At 43.0% G+C, this 24843-nt stretch overlaps 2 protein-coding genes and 1 non-coding gene across 5 annotated transcripts in view; 2 read left to right on the forward strand and 1 right to left on the reverse strand.

Annotated features, from left to right (window-relative positions):
- Positions 1-2127: 2127 nt before the first annotated feature.
- Positions 2128-17953, forward strand: Garin1b (golgi associated RAB2 interactor 1B). Its single transcript, XM_027926441.3, has 8 exons — positions 2128-2353; positions 3139-3527; positions 4616-4800; positions 5887-6139; positions 9447-9568; positions 12560-12597; positions 15386-15557; positions 17204-17953. The coding sequence occupies exons 2-8, from the start codon at positions 3279-3281 to the stop codon at positions 17328-17330; spliced, it is 1146 nt and encodes a 381-aa protein (XP_027782242.2). The 5' UTR covers positions 2128-2353; positions 3139-3278; the 3' UTR covers positions 17331-17953.
- Positions 6844-6916, reverse strand: Trnav-cac (transfer RNA valine (anticodon CAC)). The gene has a single exon. It is a non-coding gene; the product is annotated as a tRNA-Val (tRNA).
- A 4857-nt stretch (positions 17954-22810) lies between the features above and the next one.
- Calu (calumenin) overlaps positions 22811-24843 on the forward strand; it is a 32682-nt gene continuing 30649 nt past the window's right edge. For 2 of the 3 annotated variants that reach the window (XM_027926523.2, XM_027926524.2), the window contains exon 1: positions 22811-22888. The gene's annotated coding sequence lies outside the window, so the exon portion shown is untranslated. The remainder of the gene's footprint in view (positions 22889-24843) is intronic. The other variant, XM_071612872.1, reaches the window with a different exon arrangement.

Below are 24843 nucleotides of genomic sequence, written 5' to 3' on the forward strand. Positions count from 1 at the left end.
TATGACCCCACAAAACAGGATGAGTAAAACTGTACTAAGTGGCCTCTCGTCCCAGGGAGGTGAACAGAGTTCTATCACTGGACTTAATTATGTTTGCTTTTACTACACTTTCCACTAAATGTAAGCTTGCATTTACAGGGTTTGCTGCTCATCTGGTTTCCTCCATAGAAGAATGGAAAAGTTTAAAAATAGCAAATGTTCCAAGACTTTTTAAAAAGTCAACAACAGTGTCTTTCTCCAGGATGAAAACCCCTCCTCTTATTCAAAAATGTGGATTTACATGGGTAAAAAAATGTATATTTTTACATAAATTTATTCAGATATGAATCAATTTTTATATCTTATCTTTATGCTTCTTTATCACATCAAAGAGCTAACTGCAAAACAGGAACTTTGTTTCTGTCCAGGAAATCTATGTCACAAGATGAATAAGAATTTAGAGCTGGGCATGGTAGCGCATGCCTGTAATCCCAATGGTTTGGAAGGCTGAGGCAGGAGGATCATGATTCAAAGCCAGTCTCAGCAACTTAGCAAGACCCTAAGCAACTTAGTGAGACCCTGTCTCTAATTTTTTTTTTTTTTTTAAATAAGGGCTGGGGATGTAGCTCAGTGGTTAAGTGCCCCTGGTTCAAGCTCAGTGCTTAAGCATCCCTGGGTTCAATCCGAGAGAGAGAGAGAGAGAGAGAGAGAGAGAGAGAGAGAGAGAGAGAGAGAGAGAACTTTTTAACATCTCTTTCTTTTCAAATTACAACAAATATTTGGAAGTTATTGCTGAGGTCTCAAATGTGCCAAAACTGGAAGGTATTTTTTAAAAACCCTGAAGTCATCTTAACTTGCCATTTGTTTAGTCTTCTTGTTTGGAGCAAAAGGCAAAGAATTCACAAATGCTACATCTTAAGCACCTGTTTCAATTTAAACATCAGCCTTTAGCTGGCAAAATAATTTCTTGATAATTAAGCAAATTGTAGCAGAAGACCCATCTCAGTTGATTTTTCACTTCCTGGAAAAGTCAGCAGGATAACTGTATACTAAGGGTTTCTTTCTGTGTTGAATCTGAAAGGTGGAACAAAAGAAAAAGCAGTCTTTTCCATTCTAAACCGTGGAGATCATGTAAAGAAAGATATCTGTTTTTTTAAATATTTTTTTAGTTGTAGATGGACACATTATCATAATTTTATTTTTATGTGGTGCTGAGGATCGAACCCAGTGCCTCACACGTGCAAAGCAAGCGCTCTACCACTGAGCTACAGCCCCAATTCCAAGATATCTGTATTTTAACAGGGAAAGTGGATGAATAAAAGAAGCAGGGCTACCTGCTATAGAAGACTACATAGAAATATGTGCCATGTCCTGAATTTTGTTTTGAGATAAATGTAAAAGCACCTAAATGTCAAGAAAATGTTCTTCCGGTGCGATAAGGATCCTCCCATGGTCCAACAGATACAATCGTTCTCTCACAGGCCCACTCCAGGCCCAGAGGACAGACAGACAGACAGACAGAGGTTCAAGCACACCTCATTCCCACATCTTCACTTCTTCCAACATATCAGCTTATTAATGACCATTGCTGTGGTATCATAATTCCGTTTCTAGGGAAATGCAAACCACAGGATGTGGTCTCTGAACCCATCCTTAGAGAATATTACCATGGAGGATATTTTTCCCACATAGTAAACAAAAGAAAATGAGGATAGTGATCTCGGAAGTTGTGTCACTGACCAGGGAGCTGTAACAGGCTCCGGCAGGGTGTAACCTAGATGACTAGATGACCAGGGGACACAGTGGCCACATTGCGTGGGGAGACCTCAGCCCTCTCCCTGATTCTGCAATGAAATAATAAATCATCAGGCTTTGTCCTTCACTTATATTTGTTGTCAAACTGGTTTTCTACACTGATCACATTTGACTTTGATGGTGATACATTATAAGTGCTGGAATTTTATCCCAATTAAAAGATGATTTCTGCCAGGTGTGGTGACACGCCTGTAATCCCAGTGCCTTGGGGGGAGGCTGAGGCAGGAGGATCAAATAAATAAATAAAATACAAAATAGATCTGGGGATGTGGTTTAGTGGTTGAGTGCCCGAGTTCAATCCCCAGTACACTCCCCCCACCACCACCAAAAAAAAAAAAAGTAGAATAAGATTTCTCCTTGAAATGGCTTTGATCAGTGATCCACCTGCTTGGTTCTTTGCCCTTGATGTAGCTGCTCCAGGATTTGGGCTCTTCCTCTTGCTCAGTGGAGGTGGGGAGGCACTGTCATTCTCAGAGAGGAGGATCTGCTTGTTGATCCAGAAGAGCGGCTCATGGGTGCTATTCCTCCTGTGAGATGCTGGTCCAAAGCCTGCCTCCGGGTAAGAAACTAATTATTTCTCCTGTTCCTGCAGTTTGGCCTCCTAAGGGAATGAACCCTGCAGCAGTAACCAGCCAGCCATAACAGCGCACAGAACAAGTTTCAGCTGCCCTGCAACCCCTAGAAGCAGAAAAGGCCCTCAAACCCAGGGAGTGGAGGACCCCATCATGCAGAGCTCGGGAAGACTGGAGTTTGAATAGATGAGCAGCCCTTAACATTATTTGCGATGTGTTGCACTAAAACAAGGGAGAGCTGGCGCCAGGAGCAGTGGCACGTGACTCAGCAACTTAGCAAGGCCCTAAGCAACTTAGTGACACCCTGTCTCTAAAGGAAATATTTTTAAAAAGAGCCGGGGATGTTGCTCAGTGGTTAAACACTCCTGGGTTCAATCCTCAGGACCAAAAAATAAAATTCCCTGGTACCAAAAATAAATAAATAAATAATAAAGTAAAATGTAGAGTGAGGGATGGTTGGGTTAGGTGTGTGGCTTTGTGGTAGTGTGCTTGCCTACAATGTTTGAGATCCTGGGTTGGATCCCCCCTGCTAAAAAAAAAAAAAAAAGCAAAGTAAAAAAAAAAAAAATAGGGATGGTCGAAAAGCAAGGTTGTTTCCTCTTGGCAGCAGAAGGAGCTCTTGCTTCCTGCCTCTTTCACTCCCTTCTCAGCAAGTTCTGGGAGAGCCACATCCTGGGGTCCAGGAAAGGGCTGGGGGTTGGTAGGGCATCAGTAAGACCCAGCAACAGTCTAGAGGAAAAGGGAGGTTCCTCTGCATTTCCCTTTCCTGCAGGCCTGCTGGTTTTTCATGATGTCATCCATTCATCATTGTGAGCTGATTGGCCAGCCCGGGGCTTGGCCAGCTGCCCAAGGCCAGAAGGGAAGAGCGAGATCCCAGGACAAATGTGAGCCGGCCCCTGAGCATGTGTAGAAATGTTGACATCAGTTCCACATAGAAAGACTTGGTGGAAATCAAAGAAGACAGTACAAGTCACAAGATCTTTTCCAACCTTCCCTTCCCTGAATGCCTGGGAAGAATTCAGGGGCCTCTTGCCCGTGGATGGGGAACCGAGCCCTGGAGTAGGCCTGGGTGTAGAGGAGGGACTGCTCTGCCAGATGGTTCGTTCTCCAGAGTTCAACCTGTTTCCTGACTCAGTGGTGTTTGAAAGCAACTTTGTCCAGGTATTCTTGGGTGACTCAGAATAGTACTCCTTGATTAAAAGAAAAGAAAACCTGTTCCCAAGATGTGAGCAGGACAATCATTCCTGGAACTAGAGTGGAGTGAGAACTGAGGCAAGGAGAATCTGGGGGCCTGGAATACAAAACCAGTCCCCCTGACCAGGGCTTCTCCTGTAGCCATGGACACCTGGGAAGAGTGGAGGACTTGAGATGTGAAGCCCCAAATTATGTCATCCTCCAGGCCTTTGCCCAAAGTCAGGTGGACACGGAGGCAGGAAAAGGAGATGGTCTTTGAGGGTTCAGGACAGAAATGATGATGGGAGAAAGAATAGGAGCTGGGGGCCCAGAAAGCCTGGGCTCAGATTCCAATTCTCTGCTTTATCATGGGGGAGGTGTCACTGGGCACAAAACCTGCACATCCTTATTCCACTTGCTCTAACGTAAGAGGGTTGGACTGATCTGAAGATTAAATGTAGATGCAGCAAGCAAGGCACCTGGTGGAACAGGCACTCAAGGTATCCCCTTGGGCCAGACAGAATCTTGAAAAACTAGACTGTGAAGCCGGAAGGGAAATTCCCAGCCAATAAAGGTGCAGGAGACTATATAGCCCCTCCAAGGAGGGCCAGGAGGATGAGTTTCTCAGAGGAAAGGCAGGAAATAGACCAGGGTGGGATTCATGGAAATGTGATAGATGCCTAGGTTATAGTTCTTGTGGACAGTTGTTAATAGCAGGTCATTTAGACACTAGTATAAGTTTGTGGGGATTTTTTGGTGACGTTTGTTCTTTTTCTTTTTTTTAACCAATATAAGTTAGAACACTTATTCTCAACAAGCCACGATATTGTGCTCCTTTACCCGGGGACATTTGGCAATATCTGAAGACATTTTTGGTTCTCACAATTTGAGTGAGTGGTTGCTAGTAGCATCTGGGAGCAGAAGTCAAAAATTCTGATAAACAATCTACAGTGTACAGTACAGCCTCTCTCTCAAACAAAGAATCATCTTAATAGTGCCGAGTTGAGAAACCCTGGGCTAAAATATACTGCTACTTCTGCCAAATACTCAGGCTGTGACTGGGGGCTGCATTGCAGGTCAAAAGGGGCCAAAACTGGATAGACATCAACAAAGCCTCCAACACCGTGGCCCTTGGGGTGACCTCCTCCGTGCCTTGCCTGCCCCTTCCCAACGTCCTCCTCATGGCCAGAGTCAAATGGCATCCGGGGCAGAGCCAGACATGGAACAGACCATCTAAAGCTCCAAAGATTATCCTGAGGAGGTAAGCAATGCAGGTGGGAATCAGGGACAAGACAGTGACAAGGGGACCCAAGGTGGTGACCAAAGGTGGGGAGAAAGCAGACACAGTGGTGATGTGACCTTTTTTAGACAGCAATAACCCCAGATAGGTAGTAAAATGGAAGGCCATGTGAGATAAGGGAGGGGTGGTGTGGACAGGAGGAGGGGCCAGTCTACAAGCCCACTCCCTTCTTGCTGCACTCACTCCCACTCCCGACTTCAGAGGAGCCCTCCCAGTCTGTGGCTGAGGAGCGAGGAGGCAATGAGGTCTGACAGATGGAGTGCTGGTTGGGAGAGGCCAGTTCTTTCCAGTCTTTAATATGCAAGTAGCTAGACTTAAAATTAGTTTGAAGCACAGGTCACCTACTGCATCTCAGTTTTCCCATCTATAAGATGCCTGGGACTGGGTCCCATTCAGAATTTAACATATGGTCACATTGCATTTGTCTGGAATAAAGCAGACCTTTAAACCTCTTGAATCTCTAGATAGTCCCAGAGTTCCAAGAAACCCCTTCATTTCTCCATACTACTACATGACAGGCCTCTCTGCTATGTTATTGGTGTACCTATAACAAGTACAACCCAGGCCCAGCTAACTTAACATTAGACCCAAGGCCAAAACCTTGAACTTCAGCACCTTTGGGAAGAGTTATGGAGGCACTAAGGTCAATGAATGGACAAATTGGACACATGGACTTCTTCCTGTCAAGACAAAATTTGCAAAAACCCATAATCCCAGCCATCCCACTCCTAGGCTGTGTGTCTCAAGCTAGATCTAAAGAATATCAGCATGAAAATTATGGCAGGGAGGGTGGAGATTAAAATGCAGATTCCAGGGCCACAGTCCAGACCTAGAGAATCTGAATCTTTGGGGATATCTGCAGGCATCTGTGTTTTAAGTAAGCTCCTCTGTGTGTCTGGTCTCCACAAAGTTTGAGCAGAACTATGTTAAGTGTTCTCTCTCCTACCCCTAAAAGCTTCCATCCACAAAGAGACACCCCTTATTTTAGTGAAGATAGGGTCACATTAGAAGCAATGGGGTTGTCAGTGTCTTCCCCTGTGCCTTCAGGATTCTCCCATTGAGATTTGTGGAGCTCCAGGTCTGTGACCGCCTTCAACGCATCCTGCGGTTGAGAACAGTCACTGAGAAGATCTGCTACCTAAAACTCCACCCTGACCATCCAAAGACTGTCTTCCACTTGTGGATCCGACTGATTCAAATTCTGCAGACGGGCCTGTCCATCACCACCAAAGACCCTAGGATTCTTGTCACTCACTGCCTGGTACCCAAGAATTGCCATAGCCCATCTGGAAACTCTAAGGTAAGGGAAGGGATCACCGTCACCAGCCTTCAGAGGCAGAGCTTAGACTAGTTGTTGGTGAGCATTCTGGGTAGGCAATTCCAGCTTTAGGCCTTTTACAGAGAGTTTTATTCAGTTACCATTTATAACCATAAAATTCACCCATTGTAAGTATACTGTATACTTTTTTATCCTGTTTTCTTCAACAGTTTTGGTAAATTTATAATTTTGCAATTGTTAATCGTCAACACAATCCAGTTTTAGAACATTTCTATCACCTTAAAAAAGCCCCTGTTGCCCGTTTGCAGTCATTCCCTGTTTCAACACCTAGCTCTAGGGAACCACTGATTTGTTTTCAATCTCTGTAAAGTCATCTTTCTTAGGATTTTATATACATGGAATCCTATAATATATAGTTTTTGTGTATGACTTTCATCTAGCACAGTTCATCCATATGACAGCATGGAACCAGTTCTGGGGCAAAGTCACTGACTATCAGTAGTTAATTCGTTTTCATTGCTGAGTAGTATTCCATTTTGTTCATCCATTCATGAATTGATGGACGTTTAGATTGTTCCAGTTTGGGGCTCTAATGAATTCTGCTGCTTTGTACATTTGTGTACAGACTATTGTATAGTTGTGTTTTCATTTGTCTTCAGTAGATTCCAAATAATAACGTTGATGAGTTTTATGGAAAGTTTATGTGTAACTTTTTTTTTTTTTTTTGGTGGTACTGGGGATTGAACCCAGGACCTTGTGCATGTGAGGCAAGCCCTCTACCAACTGAGCTATATCCCCAGCCCCTATGTTTGACTTTTAAAGAAACTGAAAACCTGTTTTACCAAAGTGACCATTTTACATTCCAACAATTTGTGAGGTTTTAAGTTTCTCCACATTCTAACACCAGCATTGTTCATCTTTTTGATTATAGTCAGTCTTGCAGATATGTGTTGGTTATAATTTGGATTTCCCTAGTGACTCAGGATGTTGAGCACCTTTTCCTAGGCTTTTTAGTTTTTCATACATCATCTTTGGTGAAATGTCTATTCAAATATTTCACCAATTTTTAAAGTGAGTTTCATCTTCCTACTGAGTGTGAGAATTCTTCAAATACTCTGGATACAAATCCTTCATATAATCTGCAAATATTTTCTCTCACTCTGTGACTTGTCTTTATTTTCTCTTCTTTTTCACTGTCTCATTCCTTCCTTCCTCCTTTCTTTTCTTTTTTCTTATCTTCAGTGCTAGGGATTGAACCTAGGGTCTTGCACTTGCATGCATCTACCACGAGTCCCAGCCCTGGTTTCATGCTCTTTTTTTTAAAAAAAAATATTGTTAGTTGTAGATGGACACAATACCTTTATTGTATTTATTTATGTGGTGCTAAGGATCGAACCCAGTGCTTCACACCTGCTAGGCAAGTGCTCTACCACTGAGCCCCAGCCCTGGTTTCATGCTCTTAATGACATCTTTTGAAGAACGAAAATGTTTGATTCTGATCAAGTGCAGTTGGTCAACTTTTTGTGGATCAGGCTTTGGTTCTGTATCTAGCTCTTTGTTCAACCTAAACCCACAAATCTTTTATCCTATTTTCTTCTAGAAGTTTTGTAAATTCAGCTGGTACACTTAGGTTTGTGATCCATTTTGAATTAATATTTGTGTGTGGCATGAGGTAAGAGACTAAATTCTTTCTTCTTTTCATTTTTTTGTTTGTTTTTGCATGTGGATATACAATTGGGTCCCCATCATTTGTAGAAAAGATTATAATTTCCCCAGAATTGCCTTGACATCATTGTAAAAAATCAATTGATCCCAATAAAAAATGGGAAAGGAAAAAAAGAAAACTCAATTGATCATAAAATTTAAGGATTTATTTCTGGATTCTCACTGATTCATACAAATCTACAAAAGTCATTTATGTTACCCAGATATTGCTACTTTAACCTGTAAAATACATACACTGATGTTATCTGCAAACAAGATAGATATATTTGCAATCTGGATTTATTCATTTATTTATTGCCTTATTGCAGCTGCTAGAAATTCAGTATGATGTTCAATAGAAGAAGCAAAGCAAGTGTCTTTGCTGTGTTCCCAGTCTTAGGGGAAATGCAGTTAGTCATTTGCCATTAAGTATGATGCTACTTCTGGGATTTTTGTAAATGTTCTTTATCAATTTGAGGATGTTCCTTTGTTAAAATGCTTCTCTGCATCTATGAAGAAAGACAATCATGACGTTTGTCCTTTATTCTGTCAACATATGCTATTACATTAATTGATTTTTGATGTTAAATCAACCATATATTCCTGCAATAAATAAATTGGTTTTCTAGCATTCTGCTAAGTATTTAGAAGACTATGTTCCTGGGAGATGCTGAATTATAGTTTTCTTGTGATATCTTTATGATACTCTGGCTTTGGGATCAAATTAATTCTAGCCTCAGTGAGTGAGCTGGGAAGTGTTCTCTCCTCCTCTATTTTCTGGAAGATTTTGTGAAAAATCTTAAAGTGATTTTTTTTTTACTTCTTAAAATATTTGATAGATTTCACCAATAAAGCCCCCTGGGCCCTTTTGCCCCAGGTCTTTTTTGCTTATGAGCTATACCATACATCCCATGAAGACAGATTCTTATCTGTTATATCCTTATCGCCTTGCATTGTTGATTTTCAGTAGTGAATGAATCAATTAATATGCGCAGCGTGTGCAGCTGAAGTACCTTTGGAATATCATAAGAAACAGGAAATAAATTAATTTTAGACAGTTGTAAAAAAGCAACTTCATGTAGGATTTTCTTAGAGAAGTTATTTTTTTAAAACATTTATTTTTTTTAGTTGGACACAACACCTTTATTTTGTTTATTTTATTTTTATGTGGTGCTGAGGATCAAACCCAGGGCCTCGTACATGCTAAGCAAGTGCTCTACTGTTGAGCCACAACCCCAGCCAGAGAAATTTTTTTAATTCATTAAATTCTTAAAATAAATATATGATCTCCTACATTTCATTATAAAACCAAGTAGTATTAACTTTATTAAAGTTTACATTGGTAGGCTATTCAATAAACTATGTTAAGGTATAATAATGGGAATAGGCTCTCTACTAAATTGTTATCAAGTATTCAATGAAGATATTAACTTTAGAGGCACAAAAGGATATTTTACCAGTACATGGCTATAAACAGACATGATCAGATTGCCTCTATACATACAAGCTGCCCAATGGGAGAGATTGGATTCCAACTCTTGAGAGGTTTGACTATGATACTGAGAAAATACAGAGGTCCTAAGGCCTTAACCACCATTTTGGTTTTTGTTCATTCTTCATATAGTTAGTACAGAAGAAACCTCAAGCCTCCCACCCCAGTGAGAGCCTCCTGCAGCTGATGGCCAAGGGGGAGAGTGAGGCCCTCTCTCAGATCTTTGCCGACTTGCACCAGCGGAACCAGTTCAGGTACATGACTTAAATCAAGCAGACCATGATGTCCCTTCCTGTAGCCCAGATGATCTAGGCTGTGAGATCCAGAAACCAAGTCCCTGGGTTAATGAGCCCATGGAAGCTCAATAAAGTACTGCCACGCAGCACCCAGTCTTTATCCTTGGCTTAGCCTTTTCCAGGTGCCCTTTACCTTAGTCCCCTTCTCCACAGAGCAAGCAAGGTAGGCTTGACTTCAAGGAGGAGTCTTGCACAAAATGAAAAGTAACTCTTCCACAAAGAAAATGGGGAAGGTAACGCAGGTGGAAAAATTAAACTTAATTTCTGATCCAATTCCTGGTCCTATACAGAAATACCCAAAACACCGTTAGAAACACTTGTCAATCTATTGGGTTCATTTACCTGCTCACTTGGCTTCTGCTTGGACTTCATGGAGTTTCTGTGACTGTTTTCTAAATGTATAGTCTGTTCTGAAAAGTTCTATGGTACAGGCCTATCTTCTTGGCTTGAAGAAATATTCCTCTATATACAGATGACTTCACATTGAATCTTATGTATTAAGAAAGATAGGAGTTGAAAACACTGAGACCAGAAGGTACAATGACCAGTAAGCAAGTGGGGCTCACGGTCTCAGTGAATGTCATTGTGGCTTAAAAGAACAGAAGCTGGGTGTGGTGGTGCACACCTGTAATCCCAGCGGCTTGGGAGGCTGAGGCAAGAGGAGTTCAAAGCCAACCTCAGCAAAAGCAAGGTGCTAAGAAACTCAGTGAGACTGTCACTAAATAAAATACTGCCCCCCTCAAAAAAAAAAAAATAGGACTGGAGATGTAGATCAGTGGTCGAGTGCCCCTGAGTTCAATCCCTGGTACCACCCTACAAAAAAAGGAAAAAAAAAAAAAAAGAACAGAAGTAGATGAGTAAATATCACCAGGAGAAAAATGAATTGCCACAAAGAGATTTTTGGCACAATAGGAACCAGGTAGACCAGAAGCTCAGAGGCAAAGCAAATCACCATTTTTTTTCTGAGTAATGGTAGCAAACTAAGAACCAGTTCAGCTCAGTGGAAGTAATCTCTTATAGTGATGAAGAGCTCATATACATCTGGGCCCAAGTCCCTGCTCCAAGAGTACCTGTGAGCATACTGTGTAACTTTTCTGGGCCTCAGTTTTCAGATCTGTAAAATGAAAATAATGCCAACTGCAGCCAAATATTGTCAGGATTAAATGAGCTTATACTACATCAAGTGCTTAGCATACTTCTGTGAAGGTTTGGAGGTTGATATAAATAAGTTCTCAGTAATTATTAATGTGTATTATGAGCTCTAACTTGGGTTGGAGGTAGAAAAGTATTAACACAAAAAGTCTTAACAGTTTTCCAGTGCTGAAGAACATATTCCAGGCATCATTACTGTTTGTATCATACAGAGATCTGTAATTAAGAAATTTCTGGATAAGATGTCACATTGCTGAGCTAAAGAGTGCCAGATTCTAATAGAACAAGATATTTCAAAAGGACAATTTCGATTGTCTCCAATTATTAAATCACTGATTTTTAAAATTACTACCTAAAAGATATTTTCTGCTCATATCTCATTGGCCACAACTCAGTCCCATGGCCACACCCAGCTGTAAGAGAGTCTGGAAAATGCATTTTTTTCTAGTAGCAAGCCTGAAAAAAAATTAGGTGCTCTGCTGCATTATTGGTATTATTTTCACTTTAGAGAACTGAAAACTGAGGCCCAGAAAAAAAAAAAAAACTGAGGCCCATTATGCTCACAGGTACACTTGGAGCAGGGACTTGGGCTCAGATCTATATGAGCTCTTCATCACTATAAGAGATTGCTTCACTGAACTGGACTGAGTTACTAGGGTCCTACTGGCAATCTCTGACCCAGACAGCTTTTGATGTTTCTGGAAGGTCACAGGAGACTAAATCCTGAAGGAAGAATATTCAGTAACAAGATAAAGGGTGGAAGCTGTGTGCAGTGGCACAGGCCTGTAATCCCAGTGGCTCAGGAGGCTGAGGCATGAGGATCGTGAGTTCAAAGCCAGTCTTGGCAATTTAGCAAGACCCTAAGCAACTCAGGGGGCTGGGGATGTGGCCCAGTGGCTAAGCACCCCTGGATTTCAATCCAGGTACCAAAAAAAGAGAGAAAGAGTGGAAAAGGAACAAATAGGTGCAAGGGAATGAAAGAGGAAGAAGCTTGGTGAGTTTAGGGAAAGGGTAGGAAGGCCAGTGGGGAAAAAGAGCAGGTGGCAGTGGAAGAGAATAAGCAAAAGTGGGCAGGGGCTCAGCCAGGCAGGGCCTAGGAAGCCACAAGAAGGAATTTAGACTTTAAATGTAGTGGGAGCCTTAGCAGCATTTTAAATAGTCAAATGTCGTGATCCAATTTACATTTTGAAAAGGTCATGCTAGCTGCTGCTCTGACAGTTGATTTGAAGGGAGGGAGAAGAGACTTGGAGAGATCAGCTATGAAGCTATGGCAACCTAGTCTGTCCCAGCACACACAAAATGGGTCAGAGGGGTGCAAGAAAATGGGAGGCAGGGTGGGTTTTGCTTCACTTTGTCAGTACTTTGTATGGACATTTGGTTGCTTCAGTTTACCAGAAGAAACCCCTGAGTGGTGATTTTTCTCCTCATTCAGGCAGGTTCCAGTCTGGTTGCAATTAGTATCAGTTTGTGCACATTGGCAACAACATGCAGTGGCACAGTAAATAAAATAAATGGCTGAGACACAGGACCCAACAAATGGAGTCCCAGTCCCTTCTCCTCAGCAGAATCAGCAGCATGGGCTCTGCTTCTTGCCTCCCCCATCTCACCTCCCTCTTCCTTATATGCATTGCACCCACCTAACGTAGCCACAGCTGGTCTTTTTCATATTTACATTTCTCTAAAGCTTCTGCATCAGGAAAAATCTAACTAGAAATAAGTTTGAAATACGAGTTTGATGTTCTATTCTTTTTACTTTCAACCTTCATTTCCTTGACCTTGAAATGACTGGAGTTCCAGGAGCTGCAAAAAGATGAAGATCCACAAGATCTGCACAGGTAAGAGAGGGCCAAGGCACTGTGCCTGGGAGAACTGTCCCCACCGCAGGCATAGGAGTCAGATCCTCTGCTGCTCCCTCTCCTGACCTTCCTGGTGCCATGGGGACTGCCATCATCTTTCCCTGCCGCAGTAGAATTCCTCTGGGCAATTTGGCCACTATAGTCAATTTGGAACCAAGTTCTAACAACGGTTTAAAATATTTCTTATATTCTTTACTTCATTTCCAGGACCCATAGACCTTATCTTCACTCAGTCCTTCCCCCCAAGACTGCAGTAATTTCCCACTAGTTCATTCAGTCATTTTTTTTTTTTATTCAAAAGCATGTACTGAGTGTTTTGTAAGTGCCACTCATTGTTGATAGGCTTTGGGGTCACTGTGTAGAAAAACACAGTGGCCCTTTCAAGGACTTTATCCTGGAATGGAGTCAGATGGGTAAATACCAAAATTACAAAACCTCTCCTGCCAAAGGAGCACAAAGAAGGAGGTTTCTCATGCCCCCCAGGACTCTGGCCCAGGAGGCTCGGGGTCTGAGCCGAGTCATGGGGGATGATGAATTCCTGTGAGCTGGCTGAGCCGATGAGGGAAGGCATTCCCGGAAGAAGAGGCCATCTGTGTGGGCGGTCTTGACACATTCTGGAAGCAGCAGTTGATTGTCTATTTCCCGGTTCTAGTTTATCCCCAATCCACTTGCAGCCCTGCATAAACTTTCCCCATCCTACCTGTCTCTCACCTCCTCTGCCTCCTCATCACCTCCAGCCCACAGCTTCTGCAGCCAAACCTCAGCTATTCTTTCCCAGAGCTCATTCATCCCCTCTCTGTTCCCCTCCCTCAAGGCTCACTTTAAATCCTACCTGTCCTAAACCATATGTTCGCACCACCTTCCTGCCTAAACTTATCTGTCCTTGTCATAACCTCTCAACATTATTCTCTAGTTGTTTTGTAGGCTTATTTCTTCAACAAATACTAAACTGTATTCATGTCTCTGAATTATGCACACCAACAAGCACAGGCTGGGGACACAATAGGAGTTCAATAAATACCATATACCATACTACTAACAAATTATTCTCCATATTGGCTCAGGAGACAGACAGAACATCATGTTCTATTTCGGAATTTAGAGGAGGTTGCTCTTAAGGGAGCTCTAACTTTTGTCCAAACCAGGCCTACACACTGGTGGTATAAATGGGTAAAAGTCTGGGGACATTAATAGAATAAGTAGTTGACTTTTCTCTAACTCAGTTATAATCAAAATACTGTTGAGAGGCTGGGGTTATGGCTCAGTGGTGGAGTGATTGCCTAGCATGTGTGAGGCTCTGGGTTCAATTCCCAGCACCTCATATAAATGAAATAAAAACAAAGGTCCATCAACAACCAAATATATATATACATAAACAAACTGTTGGCAGCAGAACCTTAGTTTCAACCTTGAAGAGACAATAGGGAGTGGTGGGGACAGTGGCAACAAAACAAAAAAAAAGGGGAAGGTTTCAATTAATTGTGGGTGTGCTAGAACACAGGTCTGCTAATGCCACATACTTTAAGTTTTTGAAAGACTTAAATATGGATTTAAAAAAAAAACATGGCATGTCCCTCCTCCATTAAAAAAATTAAAGCACAGTGTAGGGTAACATCTAGTGGGCAAACATAACATAGCCACAGACCACATTCAGCCAGCTCACAGCCCCTGTCCTGAATGGCGAGCAGAGCTGCTGCTGACCCCCATTTCCTCCCAGTCTATGACTGCTTTCTCGTGTTCTGTGACATTCTGTTTTTACACATGCATTCAAACACAAACACACACAGGTACGTACATACTTAAACATAACCCATAAAGTTAGGGTGGAAAAAAAACAGAAACAGAGAATGTTTCTAATTTATTTCTGGGACTGAAGAGAACAGCTAGAATTTCAAGGTCACAGAATATCTGATGTCATGGGGGCCAGATGTTTGAAGATGCTCCTAGGCTGATTTCAATGAACCATCCTGGGATGTCCTCTGGACCTCTTTTCTCACTGGACCAGGTAGTGGAAAGACACTTTGAAAGGGCAGTTATACTCCAGCCTGTGGAACTTTTGGATAAAAAGAGAGAGTTGGAAAAAAACAGAGGCCCAAAGCTTACCTGCATAGCTAACCTTTTGGCTCTCCATCAGTGGGTGGCATGGCCTGAGACTGCGGTGTTTTCCAAAATTTAAAGCACAAACAGACCATGTAAGTCTTGTTAAAGTGCAGATTCTAATTCATTAGGTCTGGGGGCTGGAGAATAGTACATTTGAAACATGCTCCCAGATGATGCCAAGGTTTCAGTCACACGTTGACTAACCAGGGCTAAGGAGACCAAGAAAAGTTTCTGGCTTTGATCTGAGTTCAAGGCCATTGCCAATTCAGCTCGCCAATCTTCTGGGAGAAATGTACTCAGTTAACTTGTCCCGGCTACAGTGGGTCCCTCCTTTCAATGGGGCTGTCTTGCACACATGGTGTGATGGGAAAAATGTGAGCTCTGGAGCCAGGCTGCCTGGCTTTGAATTCTGACTCTGCCACCTCATAATGTGACCATTGTTAAATTACTCAACCTCTCTGGACCTTACATTTCTTCTCCATAAAATGGGGATTATGGCATCACGGCCCTCACCAAGTTGTCATGAGGCTTAAATGAAGAAGAATGTGTGTAATTGTCTGGAACAGTGCCTGGCGCATAAGTAGTCCACCCCACCCCAATTACTGGCTGTAAGCTGTAAGAGTGCTCTGTAAGCCAGAGTGTAAATGCTTTTCTTTTCTTAACCTAGAGAAAGATACTGCCCGGGAAGACAGCATCCCTTGTACCCATGACCTCAGTTGGAGGGAATCATTCACTTGTGGAGAGTGGGAAAGAGAGAACCCCTCTGGGCCGCAGCCACTTTCACTCCTCAGCACTCTGGCGGCTGGCTTCCACCTGGCCACAGCTGGCCCCATCCATAGGTATGGTAATGGGGTTGGTCTGGGGGTCTTCATGGGACAGCAGCTGGTGCTCAGCCTCAGGACTGGGTCCAGTGCTGAGGGTGATTTCAGAACACGTAGTGAGGTGGGGGTGAGGGGCGTGGTTGAGGTGACCCCTGCCCTCTTCTCTCCTGCTGCATACTTCCCTGCCTCCAATGGGGCTGAGCAAACCTCTGCAGTGTGGCTCCTCCAGAGCTCCCAGAGTTCTCACAAGTGACTGGAGACAAAGACATGTGTAGAATGATGTTGGAGCTTCTCTCCTTGCTCTGTGGAGAGGTGTAAGGGCTTCCTTGGGGAGTTATTAACCACCCTTCCCTTCAGCCAGTCTCTTTTCCTACAACTCTTGGCACTTTGTTTTCTTTTTCTTTTTCCCAGTAATGGGGATTCTACCCAGGGCCTTGAACATGCTAGGCAAGTGCTCTACCGCTGAGCTACACCCCTAGCCCTTTTAAAATTTTGAGACAGGGTCTTGTTAAGTTGCCAAGGCTGGCCTTGAACTTGCAAAACCCTCCTGCTTCAACCTCCTGAGGAGCTAGGATTAGAGCCCTGCTCCACCACACATCACTTGGTAGTCTCTGTACTGCCAGGGTTGGGGTACAGAGAGGGAGGCCTGGATCAGGCAAACTTCCCTGAGGTCCCACCTTCTTCTCTTCTTGCTCCAAGACTCCCCCATCCATCCTTCATTCATTTAATAAGCATCTGTGAAGGATCTCCTATGTGGTCTGAGACAGAGCATAGAGAAGGTGGGGTGATTTGTTTTCTAAAGTAAAAATCAATAATTCACCCCCTCCCCAACTAGGGCTTGAACCCAGGGGCACTCTACCATTGAGCTACATTCCCAGCCCTTTTCTTTTTTTTCCTTTAATTTTTATTTTTGGTACTGGTGATTGAACCCAGGGGCACTTAACCACTGAGCCATATCCTCCCCAGCCATTTTTTATATGTTATTTAGAAACAGGATTTTGCTAGGTTGCTGAGGCTGGCTTTGAACTCACTATTCTCCTGCCTCAGCCTCCCAAACCACTGGAATCACAGACCTGGCTCATTTTTTATTTTGAGACAATGTCTCGCTAAATTGCTGAGGCTGGCCTCAAACTTGCCATCCTTCTGTCTCAATCTCCCAAGTAGCTGGGATTACAGGTGCATGCTACAATACTCGGCATGAACCACTAATGCTTACAAGAGACCATTAATAATTGACAGTTTAAAAAATTAACCTGGGTACAGTAGTCCCCCTCTTCTTTACTTTCTGAGGTTTCAGTTACCTAGACAACTTCAATCTAAAAATATTAAATTGAAAATTCCACATTTTGAGAGAGAGAGAGAGAGAGAGAGAGAGAGAGAGAACTACATTCTACATTTGCATAATTTTTGTTATGTTATTATAATTGTTCTTTTTAATGATAGTTATTATTGTTAATTTCTTACCATGCCTAACCTGTAAATTAAGCTTTATCACAGATATATACCTACAGGTAAAACAGAATATTTGCAGGTTTTGGTACTATCTGCCATTTCAGGCATCCTTGCCCCACAAATATAAGGGGAGACTATTGTCTCTATGTGCCTATAAAAGAACTTTGAGTGATTTATATGCTATCAAACACTTTTCTCTCTTACACTCACAGGAAACTCTATTTGACTTACACGGGGGCAAGTCTGTGCAACCCTAACCAACACTGCTGGGCAGCATTCAGCTCCAGGGACTCTATCTGGACAGAGGGGAAGAGAAAGCAGCAACTAAGAGAAAACTAGGGTCGTCATCATCATGTGGTGACAGCAGAGCCTTTCCTCATTCCAGCTGTGCTTACCTCTGCATCCTCAGTACCACACACAAGCACAGCCCAATCCCATCCCAAGGGCCGTGAGTGGGCACAGAAAGACCTGCACTCTGAATGGCTGGAGCCAAGAGATGGAGAAGCAATGTGAGGAGCAGAAGCAGAGGGGAGGCTGAAGAGAGCCAAGTGGAGATGAAGAGAGAGGTGGCAGGAGGGAGTCAAAGAAGATAAGAGATACAAAGAGAAGAGGTAACAGAAGGAAGCAGAAGAGACTTGGGAGAAGAGATGAAGAGGACAAGAGAAGAAGTACATCACTGAGAGATGCCTCACTAAGCTTCTATTTATCTAATTTAAAACTTGAAAGTAAAGCCATAAACCAAAAAAAAAAAAAAAAGTATGTTTTCTTCTCTGCTCAGATCACTCTGAACAGTGCAAGGGACCCTCCTTCAAATTCCCCTTTCACCAGTTTTGCTTTATGGTCTTTCTCTTCTGATTCAAGCTATATCCCTGCTTCCTTAGCCTGTTCTTAACCTGGCCTTGCTAGCACAGCCCTGGTGTGTCAGACTTGGGTTTGAGGTTGAGGAATGCTTCCTACAGAAGGTTGTAAGATGTGTGTAAAGTAGAGTGAATTTCTCTTTGGTTTTCAAACTTCCTAAGTTTGCTGTTGTGTCAGTCCTGCAAACACTGGCTAATTTCTTTTGTGTATGACATTCCCTTGAAATGCTGACATACTGTGCTAGTGCTTATTAAAGTAATGATTCCAAAGAGAGATGATGACAGACTCAAAGTACATGTTCACAAGTTATAGATCAAGAGGGCTTCTAAAAAGTGTCCTGTCCGATGGCCCATGGACTGGTCTCTTTTTATTTGTGCAATATTTTGCATTCAATGAAGTCCAGACTATGAGGATTGCAGAACAGCCAACTAACTTCCAATTGGAAGGTTTCTTGGATGTTTTTGCTCTGGTTTAAGATATTCCAAAAGGGTCTTTGTCTTCATCAAACGGGGCTTTAGACTGAAATGGTTGGAGAACTTAAAAAAATAAGCTCTTGAATCACTGTCCTCCCAAGGATGAATTACATCCTAACTCTTGGTGATTTCAATGTCCACATAGATGACCCTTCCATACTCTGGTCGCCATTCTGTGAGCTTCTATCCTCCACCCTTCTCAGCCACTGACTCCTCTGATTTCAACTAGATTTTTCCATTAAAACCTGCATCCTACCCCATTACTCCCACTGTCCTGCTATGCCACCTCCTATCTTTTCCTCTGAGTTCGAGTTTCCTTCAACCCCACCAATCCTACAACCTGTCGCTCCTACCAGGCATCTCAACAAGTCCAAACTAATCTTTCAATGTTATCATACAAAACTTAATCTCCCCCAATTTTCCCCCATCTAGTAAATGGCAGCTTCATTTTTTTAGTTGCCCAAAACCTTTCAGTTTATCTTTGACTTTTCTCTCTCTTTCTCTCCACCCTATTTCTAACCCATCAGGAAATCCTTTCAAAATCTATTCGGAATTTGACCCCTCTCACTACTTTCACTGAACCACCTGGACAAAACTTCCACCATCACTCACCTGCACTATCAAAAAATAATTTTCCTCAATGCCCTCCCTGCTTCTAACCTTACCCTTTCCAGTCTACTGTAATTCTTTTAAAATCTTAGATCATGTCCCTTCTCTGCTCAAAACCTTGTCAACGTCTTCCCACCTATATTAGCAGAATGCTGGCTCCATAAGAGAGAAACCCCCATACATAAATGGCCTAAACCAACTAATTTCTACTTCTTACCCACAAAAAGTCCAAAATGATTGCTTCCGGTCAATGAGTGGCTCTTTAATAGGAACTTGGATTCCTTCCATCCTGTGGTTTAAAGGGTTTATAGAAATAGGACTTAGAAAACTGTACATGGCTCACTGATGGCCAGTAATGGAAGGTAGTGGACATCAGTTCTGTCAACCTTCCTTGGTCAGAGATCAGTCATTTGACCACCAGGTAAAGGAGCCTGGAAATGTGGTCAAGTAAGATTCACAGGATGACAAGAAAAGAATTTGGTAAATAGCCAGGATCTGCCACACCATCTCAGATTAAGGCCCTAAGTGTGGCTCTCTCCCCCTCCCCCCAATCCCTGCTACCTGGCTGACCTCATACCCTCCTCCTACTGCCCTCCAGCTGCCTGGCTTCCGGCTGCTCCTCAAATGTTGCAAATATGCTCCCAGCTCCACACCTTTGCCTTTGCTGTTCACTTTTCTCAGAATGTTCTTAACCACCATCAGATGTTCACTCAGGTGTTAACACCTGAGCCCTCCCTGGCTGTCCTTTCTAAGATGGCAACACCACTCCCAATAGTCCCAACACTCCTCACTCTCCTTCTCTGCTTCATTTCTGCCTTAGCACTCATCACCACCTCTTATATATGTTTCTTTTTAAATATTTTTAAGGTACTGGGGATTAAACAAGTGGTACTCTACCACAGAGCACATCAACAGCCCTTTATATTTTGTTTTTTAATTTTGAGGCAGGGTCTGCTAAATTGCCCAGGCTGGCTTCAAACTTGCAATTCTCTTGCCTTACACTTCCAGTCGCTGGGATTACAGGCATGTGCCACCACTCTTGAATTGTTTTTATATCTCATTCAGTATCTGTTTCACCTGCCCCTACAGACCAGAATATAAGCAGCATGACAGAGTTTAATCCATTTTGTTCACTGCTGTATTGCCAGTGAGTGGAACAGTGACACACAGGAAACACTCAATACATCCATTTGAGGAGTGCGGGTTCAGTAGCAGCACATGAACAGAGCTAGGTTGCTCGGTGGGGAACATCACCTTTCTGCAATCAACATCATGCCTTTCGCAACAGTCCTTCGATGCTGCGCTCAGAGAAGGAATCCAGGGCTACAGGAGTACAAGTGAATAAGCAGCACTATATAGCAAAATGTGACAGCGCAATTGATGGCGACGTTTCTTTTGTGTATCATCTCACCGGTCCTCAAATCCTGCTACCTACTTTCTAACTCTGCTACCTACTTTCTAACTCTGAGGCTCCCATGATGCCTAATCTGCTTCATTCTCCTCAGAATGCTCATCTGTTCTTTTGGCTCCATCAGCCCAGTTCTCCTCCTTATATCTCTTCCAACCTATGGGCTCTTTCTTTTTAGATGTTCTTTCATAACCTAGACTCACCAAGTCTTGGAATTCACTCATTTCCCTCTACCTCCATGTGTCTAGCTCATTCTCCCCATCTCCCATGATTAAAACTTTTAATTTTTGAATCCCTTCTTCATTTCTTTCATCCAAGTGATCACTAAGTCCAGGACTTGTTATTTCTATCTTTAATTTTTTTTTGTTTTTAATTGATAAATACAAATTGTATTTAAAATCTCTCTGGCATTGCCGGGTACAGTGGCACATGCCTCTGATCCCAGCTACTGGGGAGGCTGAGGCAGGAGGATCATGAGTTCAAAGTCAACCTCAGCAACTTAGCATGGCACTTAGAGACTCAGGGAGACCCTGTCTTTAAATAAAATACATAAAAGGGATGGGGATGTTGCTTAGCAGTTAAGAGCCCCTGGGTTCAAATATATATATATATATATATATATATATATTTGGCATAAAGGGTTCATTTCTGTTTCCTTTTCCTTGCCAGGACAAGTCCCTATCCACAGGGAATGTCAGGGTTTGAGGGCTGTATCTCTAGCAGAATCTCACTACGTTTAGCCTTCACTATGACACTTCCAGAATGGTGGTTCTCCCTCTTGGCTCTAGTTTCTTGAGGGCTGGGATGATGTCCCCTTCATTATGCATCCACCAGTACCTAGCACAGTACCTGACTTCAGGTGGCATTTTTTAAAAGTTTTTGAAGTAATACCTCCTGTTTTATAGTCAATCCCTATTTGAAGATGTGCCTGTCTGAGAGAACCACTCTCAATCTCATTCCACAGGGCCCCCACATAGGCACAAGTTTAGAAAACTTCCAAAGGAGACTCACAATTCCCATTGCCTTCAGCTTAGTGTCCTCAGACTATCAAGACCTTCCATGCCCTATCCAAACTTGCCTATGTTTTTCTGCATGGCTTCCTTTCTTAACCTTTCTCAGCCCCTACCTGGCCTGAGGATTTACCCTCTGCTCTGCTTCCCCACTTGCTTTTATTTTTGCTACTCCTTTTGCTGACTAGTTCATTTGGGATTTTCTTAGTCTAGCCTGAGTCACACCTTCCTATGAATCCCTCTCCGGCTACCACCAAGGGTCACTGGCACTTCTTTATTTGAATACCCAGAGCATTAGTTGTCAGTCTTTCATCTTGGCACTTTAAACTAACTTGCTTTGCATTTAAGTCTTTCATGAACTTACTACTTGTCTCAACTGCATTTTAAACTATAGAGGCTTTATGTTAAGAATTTAGGTTTGCAGTCCAGTAGTGTTGAAAATAGAGTACCCTTCATCGGTATTTGTTTCAATTCATGACACTAAAATGAACAAGTGAGTTATATGCTGTGTTTCTCTTTAACCAGGGATACGCAATGAAGTCCACTTCTTCAGTTTATTTATATTACTGAGCAATTTCTCGGACCTGGGCAGTAAGCTCAGGGCTGGAAATTACAAAGAATAGGCAGATCTCTACTCTGGAAGTTAGCCGGGGAACTTAGTCTGTTTCCCAGAGTAAGTTGTTATAGATAAGCAATGTTATACAATAAAATTTGGTAGTGTACTGAAGATACAAAGTGCTATGAAGGCAAATAAAATAAGTGTTATTATGCTTAGTGGGGTCAGGAAAGGTTTCTAGAGCTAACATCTGAACTGGGACTTCTACTGGCCTTCACAAACAGAAAATTAAGAAAATGAATTTATTCCAGGCAAAGGAAGACGCTTGGTGAACAAAGATCACAGAAATGTGAAAGGACAAGTAGTTAAGGAAAGACTAGACGATGGTGGCCAGAGCACTGTAAGTGAAGGGGCGTGGTGGGAGACAAAGCTAAAAGATACACGATAGCCAGAGAGAAGAGCTTCCACTAGATGCCAAGTCTGGGCAGCAAGGTTTAAGGGTAAGAGATTGAGACTGTTTACCATTGTAATGGCGGTGACCGTAAAAAACGGATTTACGGTCTTGTGGGCATGAAGATTACTAGCAGGGTAATTCTAGACATCCTGTGGAGGCAGAGTCACGCGCTATGAATGGGGACGTGGCGTCCGGACAGCCGCGCCCACACGCCGCCCAAGAACCAGGCTGGGGCCTGCAGCAGGCCCAGGGACTAGACTTGGGCGGGAATCAGCTCCACGCAACTCGGCGCGCTCGCGGGGACGTGGCGCTTTCCAGCCTATCCGGGTTACGCAATTGTGGGGCCAATGGCTACTCCGGAAAGCTCTGCGTCGACGGGGGGCTTGTTGATGATTGGTTGGGAAGCCGCGGCGAGACGGATGAGGGCGGGGCGCAGGCTCGCTTCCGGTTGGGCGGTGCTTGCGCGTGTGAGCTGAGCCGGTGGGTGAACCGCGGCCACCGTGACTTGGGCTGTGAGGCTGCGAGAAAGGTAGGTATCGTGGTGCTCAAGCCTTCTGCCGCCGCCGTGTCCTTATTCGCTTTCTTTCTGTCCTGGAGCCTTGCTCCTGGAGAGGCGTGGGCTTTTTTTTCATTCTTAGCTCGTGTCTCTGCTGGTGCCGGAATCCGGGCCTGAGCCTTTCCATGATTCCAGGGCCCGAGGCGCTCAGCCTGGGATGGAACTCCCAGCTAGCATTCCCGCACTCTCTGAGTGCTGCGTCCCATCAAACTTTGGCTCCCTAACTCATGTCTTGTTGGGTACTGTTTTGTGCCTGGCTTGCCGTGTCCTTGCCCTCGGGTCCCTGATGTACACCATTTACAGTGTACCTCGGACTAGAGGGTCACTTTTGTTTGTCTCCTGAAGGTCGGAGACAAACAAGGGTTATTGAATCTGCTGCCTGCCACCTCCCACTCCCCCGCCAGCCTAGATCTGCCAGCCCCGCCCCAAGGCCACATCCCGGGAGTTGGGTGCCGCTGCCAAGAAAGTTGTGTTCGCTGACTTAAAGGGTGTAGGAAGAGGGTGGAAATTACGAATGAAGACTCTATGTGATTTTTTTTTTTTTTTAGAATATCTTATATAATTGCAAAGAAAAGCAGAAATTTTTGAGCTCCGGTGTTTGGTGCATAGTTGAGTCAGCAACGAGAACAGTCTTAAAAGCATTATTAAGGAATTGCTTTTTTTTTTTTTTTAACCTTGTTTTATTGCTTCCAACCCTAGATCCCAGTTCTGACTTTATCATACTGTGTTATGAAGTAAACTTAATTCCCTACAGCTGCCATGATTAAGAGTTGTTGAGTGGTTTGAAGTTTGGAAAGCTGCTTTTGTATCAAGGAAAAAACTTCCTGGATCTCCTGCTAAAACTTTTGGGCTTTTTGTTTGAATTTCTAAGTGTACATAGTCACCGAGAAGTGGATTTTTTTGTTTGTTTGTTTTATTTGAGAACTGAAATGCGTTCACTTCCTAAGTTGGACCATAAAGTCAACGTTAATGAATTGTGAATAGGTTGCTTCTAGTTTTTTTTTTTTTTCCCCCTAGTATTTTATTGAGCTTTGGGAGTAGAGAACCCCAGAATCTCTGATAAATTACTGTTTGCCATGGAAAGAAACTTGACCTAAGACAAATGCATTTTTTACCTCATTAGATGAGCTAACCAAGTATCAAATAATAGTCATCACTGAAGAATTTGTGGAACAGTTGAAATGAGGGATCAGAGATAATCTATGAATTGTATTTGTAGATAAAATGATTTCCCTAGGCCTCATCTGAGTATACAGCGATTCAAGGGTTTCTATTTTCTTTTCCTTAGAATTACAACTAGGAGAGCCATAAACTACAAAAATCTATTGAGTATTCTAGAGTGTATGGTGCTCAATAGAGCTTTGAAATCATTATTATCATCATTATTTGCTTCCATTCATCCAGTAATGTATCAATAGATACTTACTGATAGCACTATCTATACATTCATCACACAATCTGTACATTGGTACTACAGATTTTCTGTAACATGGAAATGCCAGGGATGTTGGAGGAATAGCAGTATAGTCAGGAATAGCAATTAGAAATGCCTGTTAGGATATAAGGCCCTAGATTCTGCCAGGAGTGATAGCTCACGCCTATAATCCCAGCAGCTCAGGAGACTGAGGCAGGAGGATTGCGAATTCAAAGCCAAAGCCAGCCTCAGCTACAGTGAAGCACTAAGCAACTCAGTGGGACCCTGTCTCTAAATAAAATACAAAATAGGGTTGGACTGTGGCTCAGGGGTTGAATGCCCCTGAGTTCAGTCTCCAGTACCCCTAAAAAGAAAAAGGCCCTAGATCCTCTCTCTCTGAGCTTTTCAATATGAATGTTGCTGATGTTGCAATTTATGTATTAGAGTTAAGATAGCTGAAATAACACTTTTGAAAGTAGCTGGCTTTTAGCTAGATCCAGTAAGGGGAATTGGG

Source organism: Marmota flaviventris, chromosome 1 (genome assembly GCF_047511675.1).
Source record: "Marmota flaviventris isolate mMarFla1 chromosome 1, mMarFla1.hap1, whole genome shotgun sequence".
NCBI classification, from domain to species: domain Eukaryota; kingdom Metazoa; phylum Chordata; class Mammalia; order Rodentia; family Sciuridae; genus Marmota; species Marmota flaviventris.

Coding starts and splice junctions, on each gene's coding strand:
- Garin1b (XM_027926441.3), top strand. CDS start 3,279: ATGTTGACATCAGTTCCACATAGAAAGACTTGGTGGAAATCAAAGAAG. Junction 9,569..12,559: donor CACCAGCGGAACCAGTTCAG/GTACATGACTTA, acceptor CTGGAGTTCCAG/GAGCTGCAAAAAGATGAAGA. Junction 12,598..15,385: donor GATCCACAAGATCTGCACAG/GTAAGAGAGGGC, acceptor TTCTTAACCTAG/AGAAAGATACTGCCCGGGAA.